The 26790-nt window shown below is 35.6% G+C and overlaps 1 protein-coding gene across 1 annotated transcript in view; it reads right to left on the bottom strand.

The window, feature by feature from the left end:
* Window positions 1-3965: 3965 nt before the first annotated feature.
* LOC306857387 (transcription elongation regulator 1-like protein) overlaps window positions 3966-26790 on the bottom strand; it is an 88303-nt gene continuing 65478 nt past the window's right edge. The window contains exons 6-14 of the mRNA XM_079397310.1: window positions 19219-19344; window positions 15045-15127; window positions 13968-14056; window positions 11763-11914; window positions 10200-10275; window positions 8486-8594; window positions 8183-8272; window positions 7835-7953; window positions 3966-5473 (exon numbers count right to left, since the gene is read on the bottom strand). Coding sequence (XP_079253436.1) covers window positions 5317-5473; window positions 7835-7953; window positions 8183-8272; window positions 8486-8594; window positions 10200-10275; window positions 11763-11914; window positions 13968-14056; window positions 15045-15127; window positions 19219-19344 — 1001 coding nt within the window. The 3' untranslated portion in view covers window positions 3966-5316. The remainder of the gene's footprint in view (window positions 5474-7834; window positions 7954-8182; window positions 8273-8485; window positions 8595-10199; window positions 10276-11762; window positions 11915-13967; window positions 14057-15044; window positions 15128-19218; window positions 19345-26790) is intronic.

Below are 26790 nucleotides of genomic sequence, written 5' to 3'. Positions count from 1 at the left end.
CCACTTTTTTTTTTTGAAAATAGGCTCATTTTCCAACTCCCCAAGACTTACACATTTGAGTTTTACCGTTTTCGGATTTCAAAGCCAATCTCCGGGTCTGGCGGTAACACTTTTAGCATAGCTTAGCATAGATAATTGAATCTGATTAGACCGTTAGCATCTCGTTAGCTTTGCGCAGCAATGGTGCGGCAGCAAAGTTCCTTGATTATTACGCCGGAATGAGAGAACAGTTCCTAGCCATATCGATGTAGAAAATCGCAACTTTTCATTTTCTGTCAGTCTTAGTACACGATGTAACTACAGAAGGGTCACGTTTTAAATAGGAAAAATATCAAAACTCTTTGGTAATTTTTGAGCGAGATGCTAACTAAGTGTTCTTTTAAAATTCAGTCTTTTCTTGGGACACACGTTCATATGGTAAACTTCTACAGCAATGCCCTACCAGTCTTGTCGGGTACTGTATAGTGGTCTTTCACCCTAAGCTTTCCCTCCCTGATCCTGCACTCCAGTCATCTGCAGTTTCATTAATGGATAGGAGTAGATGCTTGCTTGGAATGAAGCCAGAGAGTATGGACGTCCCGTGAAGCCATAATGGAGTTTACTCCCCCATAAAACAGTTGGCCAGCACACTGTCTGCTGTCCCTGTGCTTATTTATAGCTGTGTTTCATTGAGGTGACACTGATGGAGAAGGGCTGTTGACTTTTCCTCACCAGTGAGTCGGTTCAATCAGCCTGTGTGAGGCGCAGAGGGAATGTGGCAGTACTGACGGCGTGAACACACTCCGGCTCCGTCACCCTGTAAACGAGCACTGGACCTCAATGCCAGTAGCCAAATTCTCCATCATTCCCCATGTCTGCAAGAGAGATAAGTCAGAGAGAAATACTTGGTGGAAGTTTATACAAGAGCGATTTTCTCATGAGGTCGACACTTTTTGATTTGGCACGATTTGCGAGGAAATCATTTTCTGATTCACTGTGAATGCGTATGGTTGATAATATTTTAATGGCAATAACAATTTCTTAGGGACATTTTTGACAGCCTGTGTAAGATTGACCCAATTGTACTTGTTGTATTTAAAAATATTTAGCATAAATAAAACAAAGCCTACATTAAAGGCCATTTTGGCCTTGTGACATTTTCAAGAAAAAAGAAAAAGAAAAGAAGCGAAGTATTCTCGTATGCTTACTTAGTTTGCATTTATTTTATCAAAATATAGTAAAAACAGTAATATTGTTAAATAATATAACAATGTAAAAAATGTCTATTTAAATATATTTTAAATTGTAATTTATTCCTGTGATGAAAAGCTGAATTTTCAGCATCATTACTCCAGTCTTCGTCACATGATTTTTCAGAAATCATTCTAGTATACTGATTTGCTGCTCAAGAAATATTTCTTCTTCATATTATTATTATTATTATTATTATTATTATTAAAACAGTTGTGCTTAATATTTTTGTGGAAACCCTGATACATTTTCGTCAGGATTCTTTTATGAAAAGAAATTTGATTTGAACTTTGTAACAATAAAAACAACAAAAATACTGTTGTGTTTGATCATTTTAATGCATCCTTGCTGAAAAGTATTAATTATATTTTATTGAACCCTGTAAATAATAAAAAAGTACTAAATTGAGTCTAATTAATAGAGACATTGGTAGTTGACTAACAATGTATTAATTTTTTTCTGCATAACATTTTTGTGGAAACTGATACATTTTCAGGAAAAAAAGTATAGATGCTTCATTCATCTGTGTGTGTGTTTTTGCGTATAAATATTCTTATGTGTGTGTGTGTGCTTACAGATGATATTAATAACTAGTGCTAATTAGACTAAAATAAGAGAGACTTTTAAGGGTTTAGAGGTGTTAAAATGCTGTAGTTGTATTGCTATTTCTACAGGAAGTAAAAAAAAAAAAAAAGTGTAATTCTCCTACTCCAGAAGTACTACTCTATATTAAGATGTGTTGTGTATCAGTAGTTGTTGTGGATTTTTTTTAACCACACAGGCTCTAAAAGATTACTAGACAAGATAATTTGATGTGTTTGGTTTATTCTTCACTGTCAGTGTCCTTGAAAATTGAGTTTTGCTTCTTCCTTTAAACTTTGATTAAAGCTGAAACAAAGTCATTGCGGTTTTCTTCCAGGTTATTAATGAGCCTATATTAACAGTTGACCCCAAAATTTAATTACCATCATTATTTACTCACCCTCATTTTGTAATATTGTTATTTACTCTGTGGAACACATAAGAAGTGGTTTCTTAAGAATCATCAAAAACTTTTCGTTTTTTTTTTTTTTTTACACTGCCCATGACTGTGACACTCACAAAGTGCACCATAAAAGTAGTCCATAAAAATACAAGTTCATTTAAGTCTTCTGAAGTCATACAGTTTTGAATGAATTTTCATTTCAGGGTAAATATCCCTATAACTGTTTTTCAACATGTACCCACTCTAATTCATTGTTAAATGTCATGACTGGTACCCTGCTGGCTGTTGGTTCCCATTTTTGTGGATCTGGACATCTGCAGACATCATTGGTCTCTTGAGTCCCTTGACCACATTTATCCAAGACAGGCTGAACAATGACTAAATATATGAAGATCTCTCTCTAGCAAATCTAGTGCATGACTGTGAAAAGTTTTTCACAAAATCTTTTGGCTATGGTTAAAAAATGCAAGTTTATTTTCAGTCTTAAGATCATGTTCATTAAATATTCAGCTTTTTTTGTGTTATTATCTCTGGTGTTAAAATAACGAGGGTGCTGCTGATGAAACACAGTCTTTGTTGTTGGTTATTTGAGCTTCGTGTTTGCAAGCAATACAGCTGAAAACAGGCCACAACATTAAACCAATTTAATTCACAGAAGATACCCAATGTCCTTTCCAAAAACAGTATGAAGATGGCAATCCAAACAAGAAATGTCACTCAAAGTGTGTATACAAAACAGTGATCATTTTTTTTAATTTTTTTATTTGATGCCTGAGAAATAGTTTGTTAATGTGACAAACGTGTGCACTGTAACAAATATTTATCATCAACATTTAATTAGTCACATCAAATTCTAATTGTGTCTGAAACATCTAGGAACACAAATGAAATTGAACATTAAGCCTGCATTTCTTCTGGCGTGTCAAAGTTAATGAAGGAACCGTTAATGTTTTCTGTGGCCTGGAAGATTGTGTGCTGGTTTGCTAAAGTCATGTTTATTACATGTATAATCAGAAATGTGTTTATTTGAAAATCACTTTTTATGTACTCTTCCACAATACGACTTTTATATGAATATCAATAAAAATAATTATAAATAAAATATTTGCAGATTGAAAGCTCTTAACTGAGGTATTACAGTAAAAATGACAAAATAATAAAAAAAATAAATAAAAAAATTATGTTACCATATAATACGTACTTATTATATGGTAACAAAAAACAAGGCTCAACAACAAGGATGATGGCCTGGGGTCAGAGTTAGAGAGTTTCATAAAGGTCGCTTTCCTTTTTGGGTCGATGCTCTTCTGTAACCACTTCACATCCAAAAATCATGCTTTCTTACATTTTAAATATCTTGGACGTTTTGAACATTATTGGTCATTCAGTATATCCAGTGCTATTTGCTGCTAAAATATGTGATTTGTTGAAATTGACTTTACTATGTTCTTCGATGCATCTTCTAAATATTGACACTTACGCCATTGTATGCAATGGAACCACATGTCCATCACTGAATAAAATACATACATTAAAAAAATTATAATAATTAATTCCAACTTTTTTATTTTAACTTTTTATCTCCCGATTTGGACTTTATTCAGATATGCAAGCTATAATCTAAGAATTGCGAGATGTAAACTGAGTTATCTGAGTTTACTTTTTTTCTCTTTTTTCTTGCTGGTCCAAGTTTGCATTTTGCAGTTTCTAAGTTTACATCAAATTCAGTTTTTTTTTTTTTTTTTTTTTTACCTCCCACGAAAAAAAATAAAAAATAAAAAATAAAAAAAAAATTCAGTTATGACCTCTTATCTCGCAATTCCTATTTCTTTCTTGCAATTGCAAACATCTTGCAATTCTGCCTTTTTTCTCAAAATTGATCTTGAATTTAGAATTCTGACTTGAATTTAGTATTTAGAAGATAAGACGTAATAGATAAAAAAGTCACATCTTATTTTGCAAGTAAAATAATTTTTAATGGTTTTATATTTAAGATCAATGCAGTGAAATAACTGAAACATTTTGGGGAAAACTCTGTATTGTTGAGCCCTGTATATAGTTTTTGGTGTGTATAAAAGCTGACAGAAAAATGTAAAACTGCATTTCAACCATAATAAATTAAATTAAATAATTTATTTATTCATACTTACAAATAGCGTCATGAATTGAATGCAGCCAAACACATCTATACAATCTTTGCAATTAAATTTCTCAGTTACTGTAAACAGAATCCACTTACTCTGATTTAAAGAAATAGTTCACCCCAAACAATTATTCACCCTCAGGCCATCCAACATGTAGATGAGTTTCATCAAAACAGATTTGGAGAAATTGAGCATTATTGGTGTATTATTGTAATGTTTTTTTATCAGCTGTTTGAACTCTCATTTTGACGGCACCCATTCACTACAGAGGACCCATAGTTTGGATGTTTGGATGAAGAAACTATACTACAGTACATGTAAGATGGCCTGAGGGTTGGTAAATTTTTTAGCAAATGTTCATTTTGGGTGAAGTATTACAACACCTCACAGAACTGTACATGAATTTTCAGTAGAAAGTATCACTTGAATTTTTACGATATAATGACAAATGTAATTACAATAAACCATTAGACAGCATTTGAAAAGATCTATCGATACACACCACCACTTATCGATTCTCACAGATGCTGTGGAGAATGTGTCACACCCTGACAATGGTTTCACTTCTACGGTCACTTTTAGCACAGCGCCAGGCAAGTAAACACTTATGTACAATAAATATAAAAATCATTTTCCGCCTGTGTGCACAGGTCAATGGCTTTAGATACTTCCAGATTACGTTGCGATTTAGGAGCCTCGTAATACTCAAACCAGAGTTTAAGAGCTTCAATATGAAACAGATTCAGATATGCAGAGTTAATTCCCAAACTGCTGCTTAGACTCTGCTGGTTCTGCCTTTGTTCGGTTTGTTTCTAAGTCAAGGCATTGAAAAGCAAACTGCCCTTGTGGTTTGGTCAGACATTTGGACAGTTGGTATCACGGTATACACTGTGATAAACAGTCACAGGAAATCAGTTCACAGTACTGTGAAGAGTTCGCAGCCCTGTCTGTAAACACTCATCTTATCTTCCTCAGACGAATTCTGTTCTCCTTGTCCCGCTTCTTTAACGCGCTGATGAACTGGGTGAAAAACAGCTCCTGGTCTTTCCTCTTCAGAACCTGTTTGAATCGCAGATCTTTTCCGTACTTTTCTGAAAATTCTTTGAATGTCGACCTATGAAAAAGAGAACATCAAAATGAGATCCTTGACAGTCATCAGTGTGATGGTCCACTATTGTTCAGCTGTAAGAGGTCTGATTGCGGTTGTTTTCATGGCTAGACTTTGAAAGCCTTCTCTATAGAGGAGATCCTGCAGGTCTTCAGTCTGAAGTACAGGTGAAAACATGTGAACCTGCCCAGAGCAATAAAGCAGCAAAGCACAATATCACAAAGAATCATCCCTCATTTTGATACATTTGTTATCTCCTGAAGTCTTAACTAACTGCAAACTGGCAGCTAGAATGTTGCTATGATTTTCTAGCGTGTTCTAAGCACATAGCTATAGTGTTCTGGCTGGTTGTCAGGGATTTGCAAGAGTGTTCTGAGAGGTTTTTACTGGGGCAAGTCGAGTTGCTAGCGTTAGGAGTTAAGGGTAATTCAAGTTTAATATTAGCGTTAGGGTGTTTTCAAAAACCTGACTAGAAAGATATCACTCAAGTTTTGTTTCCTTGTGAGAACTTGCAATAAGAGTGTGCTAATGCAATGGAAGCCAGTTAGTAAGAGCTATGCAGGTGAAACTTATTCCCCTGATCTCAAGGGGTACACAATTGACTGAGGTTAGAGGCTTTAGTGTTCTTGTAAGTGTTGCCGCCTCATATGCTGGAAACTCCAGTTCGAGTTCTGCTCAGGGGTGCGTTTCCCAAAAGCAACTATGGTCGCAAGTTCCATCGTTACCCATAGAGTTCAATGGACCTTGCAATCATAGTTTGGAAAACACACCCCAGAGCGAGCGGGTGGATTACATTGGTGCCGTGACCCGGGTATACAGGGGGGTAAGTATAACCTGTGCAGCTGTGCAGGTAAACCTCACTCCCCTGATCTCACAAGGTGCACTAGCAGCCCCTGTTCGCTAGAAGATTCAGTCGTTAGCATCCTTGTTAGCGTGCCCACCTCCATTGCCGGAATCCCACTCGGAGAGAGCAGGCGAGTTACATTGGTGCCGTGACCCAGATGGGAGTGAGCTTTAGGGGATTGTGGCAGAGATCAGCTACTAAGAGCTGTGAAGGAGAACCTCACACCCCTGATCTCAAGAGGCACACTAGCAACTGATGCTGGAGGATGCAGTCTTTAGTTTTTGTTAGTGTGCCCACCTCACATGCCGGAAACGCCAGTTCAAGTCCCACTCTGAGCTGAGCAAGCGGTTGAGTTACATTGGTGCTGTGATCCGATATAAGTGGGTGAGTATAACGAAGGCCAGCTAGTAAGAGCTGTGCAGTTAAACTTCACCTCCTGATCTCAAGAGGTGCACTAGCAACTGACACTATAGGCTGTGATCTTTAGCTTCCTTTGTTCTTCCCACCTCACATACCAAAAAAGCCAATTAATGTCCCGCTTGGAGTGAGCTTGGCAAGTAGAACTGGAGAAAAATAAACATTAAAAAAATTTAAATAAAATAATCATAATTTTGTGAAAGACTACATCCGGATCAGATTCAGAATAATGATCAAAACATAGATGGAGTAGATTGTTTCCAGGTTGCACAGTCCTAGACCACTTCCTGAGTCACCATTTTATTCTGTAATGTTAGGCATTTTTGATGCTGTTTAATGTTTGATGATCGCGTTATTTTACACATGTATCTGCTTACATACGCAATCGCTTGTTTCTGCTGCTTCTTCACTGTTTTGATCCAGATATTCAGTAGACCAGCTGGTCTTATTCTTAGTGTTTCATTGTATTTTGTAGTTTGCCTTGTTTGCTGTTGTTACATTGATGTTTTAGGGAGATTTGTAAGAAGACATTGAGTGTCATGAAAGACGCCTTTAAATAAAATTGAATAAAAAAAAAAAAAGATGTGTAATAGTGCCTCCTGCCGTATAAAAGTGAAAACATTGACAGACAGAAAATTCCATCAGTGGTGGGGAAAGAGTTAATGCAAACATATACATCTGTATCATATTTCCATCTACACAGTACTCAGTTATGATAATACCTTCTTAAAAATATGTTGTTTTGCTTCAAGGACAGGAGCTGTGAATGTATTAATAATAGTGCACCGATTCACGTCTCTTCAGCTCCTTTCACTATAAATGAATCAGGTAAAGAACAGAGTAAAAATGAAAGAAGTTCTCTGTTCAACCTGCAAAGAGGAAACTTCAAGCTGAGTATTAATCCCTGTGGTGTGTTTGAATTTACTTCTGTGTGAGACCTTTAACAAGAAACAAGGTTATCATCAAATACACAAACCCAAAGAAACGAGGACCCAAACTGCAAAGACCATCAGTTATTTACACCTTTGCTGAATAAATAATCCTCTCTATAGGCGGATTTTATTAATGCATCAGCAAAAGCAGTCACACTTATTTCATAAACTCACCTGGATGTGATTTTTGATTCATCTAGCAGTTTTCTGTACTCTTCTTTCGCTTGCTGGAGTTTGCACTTTTTCTCTTTGTGCTCCTCTTTCATTCTTGCTTTGACAAACTGATCATAAATCTGAGGGCAAATAAATAAATTAAAATACTATAAATGTAAATTATTCGATAACATATGTATGAATCCTCAATGATGTGATATACAGTATACGGTTACCATGATGAAAGACATTTGGTCTTACCAAATTTCAAAACCACAGTAGGTCTGTGGAAATGTAGAGTTTATGAAGTTTGAAGTTTTAGTAATATTTGAGGTTGATTGAGGCTGATGTGAAAGTTTTGTGTCGTACCTGCTTTCGTTCCTCTGGACTTAGAAGCAGGTACCGTGGATCAAATACAATTTTGTGCAGTTCTTTCTCCCAGGTGGAGAATGCGGACACCTGCTCAAAACACACAGGGTAAATGATGCTCATCCAGAATAAACGAATGTCATTTACACTACTTCATTTTTAAGATTCACAGTGTGTGCAAATATACAAAGTCTGTAGGATTTTTGGGGGTAAAATAATGGCAGAATTGGAACTTTTGGGTGAATAACTTCATTACCTTTTTATTTAAGGCCGAAGTTTCATTATGATCACTGGATTTCTTACCCCTCTTTCGAGAAGCATGTCTCTGAAGTGGCCGATCCGGAGCTCCAGCGGTAAAACCATCCGAAGAGATGATCCATTTTTTCCCTCACACTCAACAGGATGGTCCAGTCTTCAAAGGAATGGAAATACAACAGCTTTGACAGTGTACAGTGTAATTCTGTTAATATTTTCTCCAATACAATGTAAAAATTTGGTGTAGAAACAATTTTCACTCAGATAAAAACGACAGAGTTAAAGGTAGAGTTAAAGGCATGGTAAGTGATTTCTGAGACACTGTTGATATTTGAAATCACCAAAAAACAAATGCACCCCTACACAAAAGGATAGGATAGATAGCTCCGCCCCCAAACTCATGAGCATGGTATGCAACGCATGTAATTCCACCATTATAAGTGGACACGCCCCTTACAGCTGATTGGCTACAAGTGTGGTTTGGTGCTCGGTCCGATCCACTTTCAACAGCATTTCTCAGAAATTGCTTTTACTGCACCTTTAATTTCACAAACAAAAAAATGGCAAGTAGCAAGTATTTTCTTGTAAAACGTACTCCAATAATATTTGTTTCAACTTTAAAACATCATTTTTACAGTGCATGTATTCTGCCCAAACTATCACGATATGCACACTTATCCGATTAACAGCAGTGTTTACCAAAGTCTTGTAAATGGATAACTCACACAAATATCTTCAAATATTTTGTAGTAAATATTGTGTAAATTAACTATTCATGTTATTTCAGCAATTCTGACATTGCCTCTTTTGCTATCATTAATTTTTATCACACACTGCAAAGTTTGGACACACTTTGTTTCTCTTGATCTTCAAAACTTTTTGATCTAAAGGCTTATGATTAAATGCTTGAAGTTTTGAAGACAAACTGAAACCGTGACTATGTATGATTTTTTTCTTATTTTTAAAACTAAATTTTTAATTATGTTTTTCATTGAGTATTAAAAAAAAACATATCAGCCAATCAGTATTAGCTTCAAGGAAAAAAAGCCCAAAACAAATCCAAACTGTTGGACAAAAAAATTAAATAAAATATATATATATATATATATATATATATATATATATGTATGTATGTATGTATGTATGTATGTATGTATGTATGTATATATATATATATGTATGTATATATATATATATGTATATATATATATATATATATATATATGTATATATATATGTATATGTGTGTGTGTGTGTGTGTGTGTGTATAAATAATATACAAATATATTAAAAAAGAATTTTATAAGAATTAGTGAAAAAATATGTTATTTTTTTTTAAATGTATAAAAGCAGAAAATAAATTAAGGGGGAAAAAATTATTTTATTACAAATTAATCATTTATTTTATCAAGTCGTTTATTCATTTATTTATTTTCCTATTACCACATCTATTTATTCATTAATATATTTATTTATTTATTTATTTATTCATTCATTTATTCATATTTAATTTATGCAGGTTTGGTCCTCCATATACTTCAAACAACTGACTGTTCAATTTAAATCATCTTCAAGAGAGACAGATTGAGAAATTTACATCAAGCTGTGATTGCAGATGTTGCCCACCAAAAACCGGAGACTTCCTGTTGAGCTGCGATTATTAAGGTGAGTGACATACAACACATCTGATACAAGATCCTCCTCATCAATTAAAACAGACTCAGATCTGCTGTCATATTTTATATGGCTCGACCCTGCTTACTTGTAGCGTTTGATCTTTAAACTATGTTCCTCTTCATCGTCATCGTCATCATCAGCATCAGCATTTGAGCCATCGTCTGTTGATGGGAAAAAACATGCTGTAGATCAGTATATATCTTGGATTTAACATTGTAAACATTTTCAAAAGAAATGAGTGATAAATTTGTAAAAAATGTGTAAGAAGCTTGTAAAGTTTTATTTGCAGCACACAACTCTGATCTGTATTGATATACCTGGCTCATGCCAGGTTGTTAATCCGAAAAGTACAAGAAGAACAAATTTATTCGAAAGGACGTATTTAAATTATAGACATTGTATAGATTAAGATTATCTCCACGAAACGGCATTAAAACTAAATCAATAAAGATGAAAAGCCTTCTGGGAAATCAAGCCAACCGTATAATAACTTCCAGACAAGATCCAGACTAATTCAATATTTGCAGAGCCGCTTCATTGGATTACTGCTTTTAGTTAATCCACGAGAACACCAGTTCTGCAGTTGGTGGGTGTATTAAAACTTTAGCTTGAGCATCATTACCACACTGTGAGTCAACGTCATCCCTTTATACAGACTCTGCTCCTGTATTTCATATCATAAAGTTGTAAGTTACACTTCATTGATTCAGCAACTTAATCTGAACATAAATGAGTCTTACCTTGAGGCTACAGTATGGCTTGCCAACCTGATCTCATTAGTATTATGCTACTGTTCAAAAGTTTGGGGTCAGTACTTTTTTTCAGCAAGGATGCATAAAATTTATCAAAAGACATATATAATGTTACAAAAGATTTCTATTCACAAAAATGCTGTTCTCTATTCATCAAATAATCCTAAAAATAATTATTTCCACAAAATGTTAAGCAGCACAGCTGTTTTCAACATTACTAATAAATAATAAATGTTTCTTGAGCAGGAAAGCAGCATATTAGAATGATTTCTGAAAGATCAAGATCAAGACTGCTGAAAATTGAGCTTTGCCATCACAGTAATAAATTACACATGTATTCCTGTTTATATTTGCATATCAAATAGAAAGCAGTTATTTGAATTCACGTTATTACAGTTTTTACTCAATTTTCAATCAAACAAATACAGCCTTGGTGAGCATTAGAGACTTCTTTCAATGAATGAATGAATGAATGAACTCTTATCTTATAACAGGTTCATGGAATATGCGATTAAATCACAGTTTGATATGTTTAGATGAGACTGATTTAGAAATTATCTCAAATGTTTAACGGCATCACATTTATTTATTTTTTTTAACAGTTGACACATTTACTGAATCTTCCATAACAGTTTATGTCTGTGTGATTTCTAAGTACGATGATGTTTCAATTATAATTTGCTGAACTTTTGATGTTTTGATGTCACTTTGTGCCATCTGGATTTCATTTATAAATAAATGTGCCATTAAATGTGTCAGAAAACACATTGCCTGCATACCAATTTGTACAGTATTCATCTTAAATGGCATCAAAAATTCTCCCGAATCGTATGGTATGTTTAAAAGTGTGTGTTAAATATGCCCGAATGGTCTGTTTTTTCCAGCCAAAATCTTACCTAAAGAGTCTTTCTTGCGTTTATGTGGCGGGTCCTCGATTATTCGATTGAGGTCTCCACGGTCTTTCAGATCAACTGGTTTCTCCCATACTGACAAATGCATGGTGGGATTGAAGAAAAACACCCTGTCGTCACCTGTCCACACTACACACCTACAGAAGAGAAAGAGAGATGCATTTATACATTCGTATACACACAGAAACACAATCCAACAGGCTGTTTGTGGTATTCTCACTACGTGACTAAGATATTCCGATGACGAAAAACAGTTCCAGCAGCACCAAAGTGACCCAGAGAGAGGATTCTGAGTCACAAACGACAGCTGAGAACGACTAAGACCAGATGGGCTGAATTTGATAGTTTGATTCAGATTCTGATGTATTTTTGTTCAGTTTTTTTTTGTAATCATCCTTCAGGAGTTACACAAGATTTTCAAATGGATAAATCCACAATATGTCCTGCATCAAGTATCTACAAGCCTATTATACATTTAAGTCGTATGTCATAAATCCAATAGCGACCAATTTTTCTGATGTTCCGCACTAGATGTTCTTACCTTACAGTGATAATTCCAGGCTTCATTCAGGGCATGTCGGATAAAGTATTCATGGATTCTGCAGTAGTCTGTGAGGTAATTTGATACAACCTCATGCCAACCATGACAAACCAATCCTGACATTTCATTTTGCAACCCCATCGCATCAGGGAGATCAGCAGTGCCTTCCTGTACCATAAAACTGACCCAATGATATTAAAAAATCTTTGAAACGGAGCCTCCGCTCTGCTCATATGCAGTCATTCATAGTGCAAACATATGGTTAGCACTAGACACATGCTTCATTTGTCTTTCCATTAATTTTGCAGGGATTTAAATCATTTCTATGCAACCTCCATACAAAACAATAACTAAAAAATTTAGTTTTTGAAGCAAAAGCTCCACCCAAAGGACCATTTTATTGCTCAGAGGTTGTTCTTTTATGGCTTAGGAGACACAATTTTTTTAAGGCAAAACAAAACAAAAAAATATATAGTACAACCTGTGCAGAACAGAATAACTCACGATCAATACATGCAGCACCTCCAGTGTAATCCCATTCGTGAGCAAATGACTCTTATGAACCGGCTCCTTAAAGTGAATCAAAAACATACATCACCGCCAGTTTAATATTGTTCACAAACAAATGGCTCTTATTTTATTAGCCTCTTATATTATTGCAAAATAGCAGTTATTTTGTTTTTAAAATCAATATTTCTTGTTATATAGCGAGGTTCCTTGTGCAATTTGCATAATTAGCGAAGTAAAGAAAATGGACATTTATAAATGAACCATGCTCAAATTAATAAAATCAGAAAGTTTCAATCAAATGATCTGTCCTGATATAGTTTTAGACTTTACTGAGGTCTCTTCTTCAACTATAGATAAAATAAATATCTGACAAGTTGAAGATTTAAGCAATAATCTCAGTTTGTCCTCCATTCAATCTTATTTCTGACACAGTTGAGACGCTAAAGAGATCTCATATGAGCTTTCCTTTGGGTTACATTGTACAATGGGTTTTTAACACAGGAATCTAGCCAACATCCATATCTGGATAATCACACAACAGCTCCAGTTCTGGTGTCATCAACCACATGTTAAAAGCATTTAACAGTGAAGCCAGTTTGTGTGAGTCAACAAAAGAGGAACGCAATAAGCCATGACGCCTGCTGGGCTTCAAAAATGTGTGTGTGAGTGTTTGTTTGGAGTGAAGGAAAGCCCACACTGCTTTGGGAGAGAAAAATGGAAGTCTTGCATAACATGTCATCCTAACGCAGGTTTTAGATTGGGCGTCAGTGCATCTGTTTAGCGCTGGAGGTTTGCCATGTGCACTGCAGTATTTTATTCAAGCATGTATTACTGTCATCAAACTGTTATAAAGCGGCATGCATCATTTAAATGGTGCTAAAGCTGCTGACATTTATGACAGAATGATAGGAGATAAAACAAACATCTTTATGTCACTATAGAAGAACAAATTGACTATTAAAGCATCCCAAAACACAGGAGAAAAGAGTGCACTTACAACAGTGGCATTTGAGCAAGTGTAGGTTGACACAGGGAGACAACACGATCGATTGGTCATTATCTTGCATGCAGAGAGTCATTTATTAGCAATAAAGATGCAATCATACAATCATATTTGCGCAGACAAAACAGGTAGTTACCATGGTGATCCAGGTATAGGCGTAGATGCAACTGGCCGTTTGTCTTTGAACGAGCTGTCCTCATCCATATTGACTTTAAAAGGCCCATCCTGCACACAAATACACACACGTACACACACAAAAAAAGGACATATTTAAATATATATGTATATATGTATACACACACACACACACACACACACACATATATACATTTTTAAATTACTAAAACTGAAAAATCTAAAAACAAGCAAAAAAACAAACAAACATTATAAATAATACTGATAATACAACAATTTAATGAAAAAAAAAAAACAGTACATGGGCAATCCCAAAATTTAAGATTCAATAATGATTCAGTATTAATAATAGTACTAAACAGTATTTTAGTCAATAATTATATGATGTATTTTCATACTTATTTGAGAATCATATTTTTATCATAGAAATACTGCATATGCAGATCATTTCAAATCACATCTGAAATCGAATGACTCAGTTTGGTTTGGCAGCCAACAGCAAGGCTTTAAAACAGCGCATATGTTTTTTTTCTACTCTGTAATCATGCAGGCAAAGTGAACCTCAATTATCTCACCCCAAACACAGGTTACAAGGCTAATAATAAAATATAGTGTTGATTATCAACCTGATAAATGATGTAGATGTGTTCAGCCTTGAATACACACTCAGAAAACAACCAATTATCCAGTCCCTGCATGACCGAACGATGCAGATTACTGATTCTCTGCATAAGGTCGGGCAGCAGGCTTGCACACTCTTTACGGTCAAATGAATTACCGTTCTGGGGGAATTTCACTAATTAATCTAGCTGAGAAGATTTTAAAAGCCGTCACCTATGGGGACATTGTGGTGCAGTGCTCTTCAACAAAAGGGAAAAATCTTAATTGGACTCCAGATCTGATTGTGCCCACAGTCTGACCTTTTCCACAAATCAGTTTGATATTCTTTCTGCCTCTTAAGACAATCCAAAACAATTTTCATAAGGACCAAGGTCTGGCAACGAGTGAACAGTATGACAGTGGCAATTATGTCGATGTTGTCTATACAGCTAATGAGAGAATGATAAGGATTACAAACCTCAGCTTTAGCCTCTGGGTTTGGATCACGGCGGAGCACTAAGGCATCTGTGCAGGATGGATTCTTCAATTCTAAAATCTTATCTGAGGACAGAGATAAATGCTCAATACACCCCGATGCCAAAATCCACATTGTTTCTTCCAAAAAACCAACTAATCAAATGGTTGTGGCTTCAAATAAATCAATGAATTCCCATAATGAAAACACTGCAAATCAGTTTATACTGAGAGCTGCTTCATTTTGTCTTCTATTTTAAGCAGAGCAATCATAATGGAAAGAGGAGTGCCTTAATTTGCATAAATTAATATATGTTTTCAATTATAAGTATGCTGATATGTGTAAATGACAGTATTCTTCACTGCTTGACTACTATTTCTCAGCTTTCTGAGACCACAAGTGAAAATGCTTTTGTTTCTATTTTAACATGGTGTGTGTGTGTGTATACGATATATACGTATACATATGTATGTAACTGTGTGTGTGTGTGTGATCCTGAAAATTCCTGAAAAATAAATATAAATATAATGATGCATAAATAAAATTTAGCTTTGAAATCACATGAATAAATTGTATTTTAAAATATAAAGCAGTTATTTGACGTTTAAATAATATTTCAGATCAGACATACTGTAAAAACAGCTTGAATTTATAATTTAAAAATATCAGCATATATTAGAATGATTTCTCAAGACTGGAGTAATGAGGCTGAAAATTCATCTTTGCATCACAGAAATAAATTACTCTTTAAAATATATTAAAATAGAAAGCAGTTATTTTAACATGTAATAACACTTAACGATATTACTGATTTAACTGTATTTTTGAACAAATGAATGCAGCCTTGGTGAGCAGCAGACACTTCTTCCAAAACCCTGAACATCTTACTGACCCTGACTGCAGTTGGAAGTTGGAAACAAAATAGTACATTTTACAAAAAAAATACTATTTCGTTCTTTCTACTTCCAACAGTTTGTGTTTAATTCAGTGTGTTACTTGCCATTGTGATATTTACTAGCAATTTCTGAGTGAAAATAGTTTCTACATCATTTTTTCCCAGATACATAGCGTATTACATTGAGTACAAACAATCAAATGCTATTTGCTCTTTATGAATATTGACAGAACATTCAGAAGATCAATAATGTATTATAAAAAAAATCACATTACAAGCAACATCAAAAAGTTATCAAAAGACATTGCAACACATTCTGAACATGAATTGATAACATTAAAACCTTCTAATAACAACCAGCTAACAGCTGGCAGGCGAATCGATAAGAAAACAACACACTGAGACTGTCAGTATAGCAGAAGCCATTATGCACTACACAGTCAGTCACTTTAAATAGTTTGAACACATTCAAACTCAGTCTAGCCCAAAATAATTTTCACTTTATCTCCATGGAAAGGTATGAAATTAGATGTGGCAAGCATAAGGTGGAGTGGAAATCAAATGCGCTGCTTGATCTTTTGTCCTGCATGAAATTAAACTCAAACAGGCTGCATACTGAATTCAGCAGCTCTGGATAAAACAACAAAGAAACGTCAGGGAGAAAAGCTCTTGCTCAGAGGTGTGAATGAGGTTTGCTAAATCTTGCCTTGATTCTACATATACTGCAAAGTTAAACATAAGGCTTGCAAACAGTTCATTCTGACAGGAAATACGAGTGGTTAACTTCAGTCTTTTCCTCACACAAAATAGCCAAATGACTTCAGAGGACTTCAATATAGTGCACCAGTCATATAGGCTTGCTTCTTAGCACTGTAAACTACCATCTACATTCATTGTATGTTAAAACATGCTAGCAAGAACTAAAACCAACTTGTTAAAACGTGATAGCAGCTTGCTACAACAGGTTAAAGTGTTAGATCGTGCTGGAAACAAGCTAACAATTGTGTTAGAACATGTTCAAAAATGTGTACAATTTGCTAAAACATGCACACAATGTGTTACAAAATGCTAGTAACTTGTTAAAATATGCTACAATCATGCTAAAATATGCTAACAAGATTATAAAACGTGCTGTCAACTTGCTAAAACATGCTAGCAACATGTTAACTCATGCTGGAAACATGCTAGCAATGTGTTAGAACGTGTTAAAAACGTGAACAATTTGCTAAAACATGCTAACAACTTGATAAAATATGCTACAAACATGCTAAAATATGTTAAGAACATGACAAAACATGCTATGCTAGCAACTTTGCTAAAATATCAACCAACATGTTGAATCATGCTAAAACAAACTTAAGAAACTCCTAGCAGCTAGGTCTTTTAAAGGACTAGCGGTTTTGTTTTTGTGGTTTAGTGGTCTGGTGAGGTCTAATAGGGTCTGAAGTAAGGCAAGGCAAGGCAAGTTTATTTATATAGCACATTTCATACACAGTGGTAATTCAAAGTGCTTTACATAAAAGAAAGTGAAATAGACATTAAAATCAATAAAAACATGGAAATAAGAATAATAAAAACAAGGAATTTTAAAATGATATAGAAAATGATTTAAAATAAATTTAAAGAAAATGATTATACATAAAATGTATTGCAGTCAGTTCGGACATATAGCACAGTGCTCATTCAAATGCACAGTTAAACAGATGAGTTTTGAGTCTTGATTTAAATGTAGCTAATGTTTTAGCACATCTGATCTCTTCTGGAAGCTGGTTCCAGCTGCGGGCCGCATAATAGCTAAAAGCAGACTCCCCTTGTTTTGTGTGAACCCTTGGTATTTCTAACTGACTCGATCCTAATGATCTGAGTGGTCTGTTTAAGTAGTCTAATAAGATCTGAGTTTTTATTGGCCTGTCTGGCATTTTCAAACTAATATTTTCAAACTTGATCCAGGTTCTTCTTTTTCTTAATCTTCTTCAAAAAAGCTCCAACTTTTGAACGGGAAATTAAACTGTTCTAGCCCCGTAGCAACTCTTTGTATTACAACAAGCAACTGCTTTGCAATAAAGGCTGAATGAAGATTCTGTTTGATTTATATCAGTCATCATCACAGAGCTGGAAGCATTGATGGGAAACCTCTCATCCACGCCTACACAAAACATTCATCCGTTTCTGTCAGAGACACTTCCATGGCATGCTTCCACTCTGAGGTCTTACGTATATGGAAGACAATGGAGAAGAATATTTGTGTGGCCACTAGTTGAATCACAAGCTGTTTATGCTGTGATAAACACAAGGCTGCTGTCCAAAATATGTGTCACACAGGGAATGTAGAACTACAACATGATGTAGAAGGAAGGAATATGATGGTTGAACATTGCTGGATAAGTTAAATCTGTTTAGTGAGAGAATGCAGACTCAGATCTATCTTGTATGAAATGCAATGATTTTCACGATGACTGGAAAAGCAAGTGAAGAATATTTTTCATCCTTTTCCCTATGACCTCTTTCTGTCTTATCAGTAATAAATGTCAAAGGCTATATAGCAGATGTCCTTTAATTAAAGCCTCCTTTTGAAAGGGCGTGCAGGGTTGGTTTTTTGGCAATAAACTTGTCAAATAAATCACAAAAATGTATGCAATTTTGAAAACAATTCCTCACTTCAGAGATGGCACAATAATCTCTATCAAATAAAAATGGTCTGGGCTGGAATAAAATTATGCTTTCAAGAAAAAATAAATCAAAGAAGTTCATCTTTATTCTAAACAAAGATAACTTGATGATGGCTCTGTCCATTAATAATGAACAGGAAGAATAATGTTTAAAACTTGCTTCTCAACCAGATGATATAATTTCTTTGCATAGGTACTTCTAAATTAAATATACACATACACCAAGGCTGCATTTGTTTGATCAAAAATGCACTAAAAACAGTAATATGATGAAATATTATTACAGTATAATTTAAAATATTACATAAAGGAAATTTATTCCTGTGATGCTCCAGAAATTTACTCCAGTCTTCAGTGTCACATGATCCTTTGGAAATCATTCTGTGATCTGACAATTTTTTTTATATCATTAATGTTTAACATGGTTTTGTTGTTTAATATTTTTGTGGAAACCATGTTTTGTTTTGTTTTTTTTCCCCAGGATTCTTTGACCCTAAACCTTGAGCAGTAGTGTACAAATACCTATGAATGAAATAACACTGGCATACACTGCAAAAGCCAATTTTTTTGAGATTGGTACTTAAGATTGTATTTGTCATGTGTGTTATCTCACTTGTTGCTCTTTGCTTCTTCCAGTTTCCAGTAAGTAGGGTCACTCCAGGAGAAGTGAGTGATGTTACTGCAGTGATCTGAGAGGGCAGGACGGGTCCCAGCAAGCCTTCCCAGTTGCTCCGTGTTCCTGTATGCCACAAAGAGAACATGGAAGAACATTTTACTATGTGTGAAGCACTGAGACCTACTGAGAGAGAAAGATTAAACAGACTGGTAAGCCCTAACTCGTTTGCCTAGCCCTAAACATAAAAAAAATACATATATATATAAAATATATATAAAAAACATACAAAAACTGGTCCAGCTTATGCTCAAATAAGCTTTTTATTTATTTATTTTTTACACCAGGGATTGCATTAAACCATGTTCCTTCTTATTAACTGTGACAAACTGTGAAAAGTAATGCTATTAGAGATGATGCCTAGGACACACTGCAAAATACACAAACATTATGCATTACAAATCAGTCTGGCTATCCATTTTCCACAAGTCAATAAGGCTATGGATTAAATTCCCAAATCTCAAACCTGAATAAACAAACCTACAGGAGGACAATCAGCACAATAATTCCCTAGATCGACATAAATGTTACTTTCATCATTGGGAATCAAAAGAGCATTTCATTTTCTAAACTTATTAAACTGATCAAAGCTTCAATCATAAGTTCGTCTGAATGGTTAAACACTGAAAATGTTGGAAGAGGCTCAAGGCTTTTTCTCATCAACCGGGCCATATTTAACCTTTAATTTTCTAGCGTCTGTCCGAATTCTGCTCAACAGACTCTGCTTGTTCATAAAGGTTAATTACATTTGGCTTCAGCTCTGGGCTGGGCATTGCTGAAATCCAGAGGGGTTGACAGATTGTCAGGTTGAATATGTATGTGCCATTTCCAAGAGTGCAGAAAGCAGATGCATTTTTAAAGCATTTGTGATGTTCTGCTTCACAAAAACGGTTGAAGTTATCAAGCTTTCTGGAATATAAATGACATTGCCCTTTCTCTTTCTGATAAATCATTGCATTTGTTATTATTTCTGACTCTGGAACCTCAGTTCATTATGAAAGAATATCAGTCACTGTTGTGTCCTGTCAGTTACTTTTTTGAAAAGATGTATTGTGCATTATGGGAGTTTAATGAAGAGGGAGATGATGAGATCTTCTCATTAAAACATTTAATGATGCATGAACTCATGATTTGCATCTGTTCTCTGAAACAATACGGCTGTTCTTGCTATTACTTTCAAATCTGGGAGACACACTGACACACACACACACAGAGATGCTAGATTGATAACATTGGGAAGATATAGATCATTACTAAACCTCATGATATCTGGCTTGTCTCTAGGTTACTGGACATTAGTTTTCATTTATTTCACTCAAAGTTTCATATGTTGTGAGGCCTGCACTCTTTGAGGACGTGTCTCACTCATATCTCATCAATCTTGAATTAGCTGCCTATCTTAAGTATAAAAAGATGAGATCTTTTAATGAGAACAGCCACGCGAGCCTCAGTAAAAAGATGTCTTCCAGCTTAGTCATTAAATAATTAAAAGCACATGATCAAAAACCTGAAAACTGATTAAAGCTACCAAAATCAACAACGAGAGCTTTTCGCATGGCTAAATTACCACATGAGCTTGAGCAAACGATCTCAATTTTCATTTTTGGGTGAACCGTCCCTTTAAACATTTATTTTTTCTCGCTTTGAAGATAAAAAAGGATGAATTTGCTCATAAAGGTTTAGAGGTGTCCTGTATAAACCCGTCTTCACCCTGAACCGAGCGAATCAAAACAGGGTCGATCAGTTGATATTACCCCTGGGAAGGTTAAGAGACTTTGATGTGTTTTGATGTCAGGACTGATGGGATAGAGGGTGACGAGGACATTATCTGTAATCTGTTGTTATGAAGGCATCACACAGAGGCAGTGAAAGCTTTGTGGATGACCTGTATGAGACAAATGGTTGCTAGGGGTGAGAGACAGAGGAGACCTTTACAGTCGACATGATGTGTGGTGAATGTCTGAGGTTAAGACACAAGGTCTAAAACTGTGCATTCTGCTGTTCACTGTTCGTTATTTGGTTTGGGGTTTTAGTCTAATGTTTTTGGCTGATCTAAGACAGCCTGCATAGGCAGCATTCAAACAGAAATTAAACCTCATGAATGACCAATTTTGAGTGTTCTGCATAGGCAGCAATTCTGGGACACTCGACTCATAATTGATTCCAAATAGAGTTTGGCATTAGCATGTTGCTAAGCTAATGATGCATAAAAATACACAGCTCGCACAAATAGTGAGCAAAACTGTGTTGAATGACCTTAGATACATTTGTAGACTTGTAAAAAGATATATTTGTGCTGCCAGAATACATCCTGGAACCCGGAAACGAGTTACAGTGGCATTTTTACCATTCCAGTTACATTGTCCCAAAGTTAATGAGGGATTTGAATACGGATTTGGTTAAAAGGCTTGAAATAAGGTCTATGGTTCATGTTTTATTCCAAGATATAAAATGCACCAGTAATGCCTAACGTTTTTAATGTCTTTAAAACGGAATGTTAAGTGGCTGAATGGGACTACAGAGGTTGTCAGAGACATTAAACATCATCTCATTGAACAAGAAAACTCATCCGCTTTATACTTGCACTCTTGCAAACTTTTCTAACTGAAACTTTCCAGCTTGTACATTTTAAAAAGAGCTGAACAGTGGTGATGCTGAAGTCATGTGACCATGGAGGAGTTTGTTTATAGCCGATGTTTCATTTTTTACTTCTGGCGATTGATGTCTGGCTTCAAAATTCAAGTTTTTTGTGAACAAATGATGAACAAAATATACAAGAATCATAACGTTTATTGGACACAGAGCTTCTTTTCTGGAATAATCCGAAAGACAATGCGCAAATCCTGTTGGCTTTTTGTTGAACAAATCAGGGTGAAACTAACTTCTGAGTTTTCCTACAGAAAAAAAAACAAAACATAACCACTGCTTTGCATTATGGGAATGACCTCTCCTCAAAAATACGTACAATTCTATCTTAGTATGTGCTTAAAGAGACATTAAAGGGGTCATATGATGCTATTTTAAAGATCATTATTTTGTGTATTTGGTGTAACAGAATATGTTGACATGCTTTAATAATCTTTGAAATAGTGTACATTATTGTAGTTCCTCTATGTTTTCTACAAAGCCCCTCCTTCCAACAAGTGCAGTCTGCTCTGATTGGCCAACTGACGCAGTGCATTGTGATTGGCCGGACACCACAAGCACGCTTCGGAAATGTAACGTCCCTTACCAAATACTTGAACTAATAACAAAACATACTTACAGTTGCTGATTCAGAAGCGCCAGATTGTCATAGCAAAGTCGGAATTTACCCGTTTTTTTTTTTTTTTTTTTTTTTTAATAGCTTTCGTGCATAGCCAGCCTTGTACTCTCCTAGGTTCACAAAACGGTCGTCCATAAAATGCGCTGCACAAATTCAAACATTTGGGTTGTACTGTTGTGCTGTAAACAAATCTTAACCAATGATTCCTAGTTGCATCTACATTCGGAAGGCCAAATAAAGTGCTTTTGCTTTCGCATATAAACACAGAGTCTCCCTGTCATGGCTGCATCAACACTACTGTGGTTACTTAAACCACACCTTCTTTATTTGCGTGAACATTTGGGCGGCATTACGCTAATCTTTCCACATCGTGACGTAGACATGTGGAGGCGTGTTTGAATAAGCCGTTTTAGGTGTGCGTGGACGAGTCTTAACTTTTATAAAAGAATATCTCTTTGGGTTTTAGACTTTAGTCATTGCAACTTTAGGGATCTCATCTATGCACGAACAGCTTATAACACTCCAAAGAGAAAGGAAAACTTGAAATCGCATCATGTGACCCCTTTAACAATAAAATGCATATGTAGGCAGCTTACTAAGTTCTAAACATTCTAACGTCTAAACATTTCCTCCCTTCATAGATGTAGTGATTAGTCTTTTGTGTAACCACACACACAAAAAATAGCTGATTATTAGAAGTGAATAAATAAACTACCCATAAATTGCACATCTTATAAGAAGAGATCTTAATAATCCATCTTGTGGGATTCTGCGATTCTTTATGCAACTGTCTGAGGTGCTTTCAGAAAGAGGAAAAGTACAGGTAGTCTCATTCATGCTGTGAGTGACTGCCAAAATAACGTGTGAAAAGCATTCAGCATATTGCAGTGAAGATCTGTTACAATGCCGGCTTCCAGACATGCCAGCCTATGAGTTACACACAAGTTTGTGTATACATTTCAAAATATTACCATAGTCTATTTAGGAACTGACCACGTCTTTTATTAAATGCATTTGTCATAAAGAAAGAGGTTAACTGTAATGCACCCATTGTGTATCCCAGTAATTTGTATCAATTTACAATTCCTGTCATGCTCATGCGACCGAGAGAATAATAAATGTTTATTTATTTGGGAAGCAGAGCAGCCTCTTCATTATGAATGAGAATGTATTGCTGCTGCTGACACTGGACCTTGACTGAAGCCCCTTACCTGATCGTATCTGCTCACCGAGACGATTCCCTGGCCTTACCATCAGACACGCTTCTGTAACTTCTGATTATATTCATTCAGAACCGGGTAGCTGGTCAATTTTTATGGACCTTTTATCACATCACCAGCCCTTTTAAACAAGATCATCGCCATGAAGGAGCTAACTAATAATCCTGAAAGTGAATGAACAAATGTGACTCAGAAGTTATAAGGGAAAAACCATGCATTATATTATTACAAGTCAAGGTAAATAATCGTCATGTTATGAAATTTACCGAAAAACAACACATTTGTAGCATTAAATTAGCATTTTATTTACACATTAATCATAGCAATCACTTTCAGATTTCAGGCAGTAATTAAATTTTTTTAAGGCAATATCTGTCTATACTTGCCTACAGAAAAAAAAGTGTACAGACCTGACCTAAAACCACAAGCGTCTTCAAATCAGAGTAAAATCTCTAAAAGTAAAGTTTCATCATACAGGACCCAAAAATCTTGTGTAAACTGCAAAAATCTTGTGTAAACATTTTCTCCCATTCTTTCTTCAGTGTAGTGATAGTAAATGAGCGAACAAGTCAGCAACACATTGAAATATAATAATAAACATGAGCAGAGACAAAATTTCCTATAATGATCTCTCTCAGGAAGAAAAAAACCCCCCAAAAAACACTGAACAGAGCACACAATTTTCCCTATTTTTTACCCTATCCCTAACCCTATATATATTTACAAATAAAAAATAAGTTTATTTTGCTCACCATGGCTGCATTTAAAAATAGAGTATTGTGAAATATCATTTTAAATTTTTTAAAAGATTTTAAAGTTTTAAAGTTAGATATTAAAAGTCAAACAATAAGGAAACATACTGGATGAATCAATGAAAACTATTTTGCATAAACCAATCTCTCAATGGTCCAATTGTTTTACCCAACAGCACGTGAAAAGACATCTCAAGTTACTAGAGTTTAAAGTTTTCTGGACTCAAACCACCTTTTGGGTCATTTAAACTTCCAGCTCTGATATCAGTGGGATTTTAATAAGTATTGATATGCTACACAGCAATAAACCATATAAATCACCTTTCTGCCTCTCGCTTTCTCAAACTCTAGGGAACAATGATGCTGCTTTTATTTACGTATAATGTGTAATAATATTGTATGCTGTGAGACAATTAAACCTACGGCTTCAAAACTCTGTGCTTCATAATCCATTTTATGAGTCATATTATTTACGACAAACTCTGAGTCTCCGAGTGCTGGCTGCCTCTCCCTTCCATTTCAAACCTCGCCCTGCCAAAACATCTCGTATCAAAGAAACAAAGGAATAAAATGTGACCTAGTTGAGTCCCACGGCACATCAAACGCACATCAGAATCAATGAGCGAAGACGTGCGGCGCATCTGCCAAGAATCGCGAGCATTTCAACTCCGGAGACTACTGTTGGCCTTAAGATGCAACCGAACCGAAGGCTTCCTTTGTGGAGGCATCAAGAACTCCCTCTTGTGAGCTAAACGCAGTGGCCCAAGGGCGAGAGTGTTTTGGGAGAGATGAGTTGAATGTTAAAAGCTGTGCTTAAACTCTTCCTTTAATTAATTCTGGGAATAATTATGAAAAGCCCAGTGTGGGTTGGAGTTTAGTGCCTGAGAGATTTAGGTTATCTGGGTGTAAGCCCGCTAAAAACAACATTAACTTTATATTTTACACCATCAGCCTATGATCCTTTGATTGGATAATGGGTTTCACTCTGAAGTATTATTGCATTCATTATTGTTGCCAAAACTAATCCCAGTTATAATATCCATGAAATTGATATACGCTATCAGATACAGCTTCTGAAGGCTTCTAAGATGTGTGCTCTCTGAAGTTGTGGCGATGCAACCTATACTGTCAATCCTGGATCCAAATATCTAGTTTGTCATGGCGGCCAAAAGTGAGGCTCTTACCCCTTTTAGGCTGTCATGTCTCCAAAACTTTGAAGATGAGTTCCTGTTTGTAATATTGCCCTGTCATATAAAAATGACAACACAATTTCACAAGCTCTCGTCATCGCAGCACTCCGGCATGGCCTGTGCTCGATATCTCTCTGTGTAATTTTCCCATCGAGTGGCACTTTAATCAGTCTTATTTCTATATTTGGGAAAACCGATTGAAATACTGTTTTATATAATCAGAAAATTGCACATAATCTCATGGATGCACACGTACACAGACTTGTCGACCTATGCCTTCTGATACTGATCTACCATTCTCTGTTTTTGAAGGATGTCACGCCTCAGCAGTGCATTGTGGGAGGCCAATCAGACCTGTCGTGTCAAGGTTGCCACCCCTGGCCTTGCTAATCTCCCTGAACAGATCCGTCTAAAGATCGGGTAAACAAAAAGCCTCAGATGCGTGACATTTAATTTGGGAATTACACGGATCAGCAGGACTGCACAAACCCACAGAGACAGGAACAGTGCAGAATTAAATTCAGCCAGTATGAATATTGATGTTTGAATTCCACATCAATAAAAGCTCTAATTCAAAATTTCAAAATTCAAAATCAATTGTTCCATTGGCAGGGCCTCCTGCTTTTGGATCGTAAAGGGATAGTTCACCCAAAAATGAAAATTCTGTCACCATTTACTCACCCAAATGCCAATCCAAAACGATTTGACTTACATAATAGACATTAAAAAGGTAATAAAAGTCAGTGATGTCCAGTTGCTTTTTTAGGTGAGTAAATGATTACATAATTTTTATTTTTGGGTGAATTATCCCTTTGGTTATGGGGTCATAGATGTATTGGTTCACATAGATGAATGATACCTTGGTTGAGATCAAGGAGGTCAAAGGAGTACAAACCATCCCAGAACGAATCAACTAAGTGGACAGACACATTAAGTGCATATGGGAGGATGTGCAAGAGACAAATTGGCCATTTTGGACTCCATTTTGGATTTTAAATAAAAGAGGGCAGGATGCTGGACATCAAAGTCTGCAAGAAACACAAATCAATACCTACTGTTTGATTCTAGTAACCCACTAGAACAAA

Source organism: Barbus barbus (genome assembly GCF_936440315.1).
Source record: "Barbus barbus genome assembly, chromosome: 38".
NCBI lineage: Eukaryota > Metazoa > Chordata > Actinopteri > Cypriniformes > Cyprinidae > Barbus > Barbus barbus.
The sequence above is the reverse complement of the archived record's forward strand: the minus strand, read 5'-3'. Positions and strand labels throughout refer to the sequence as shown.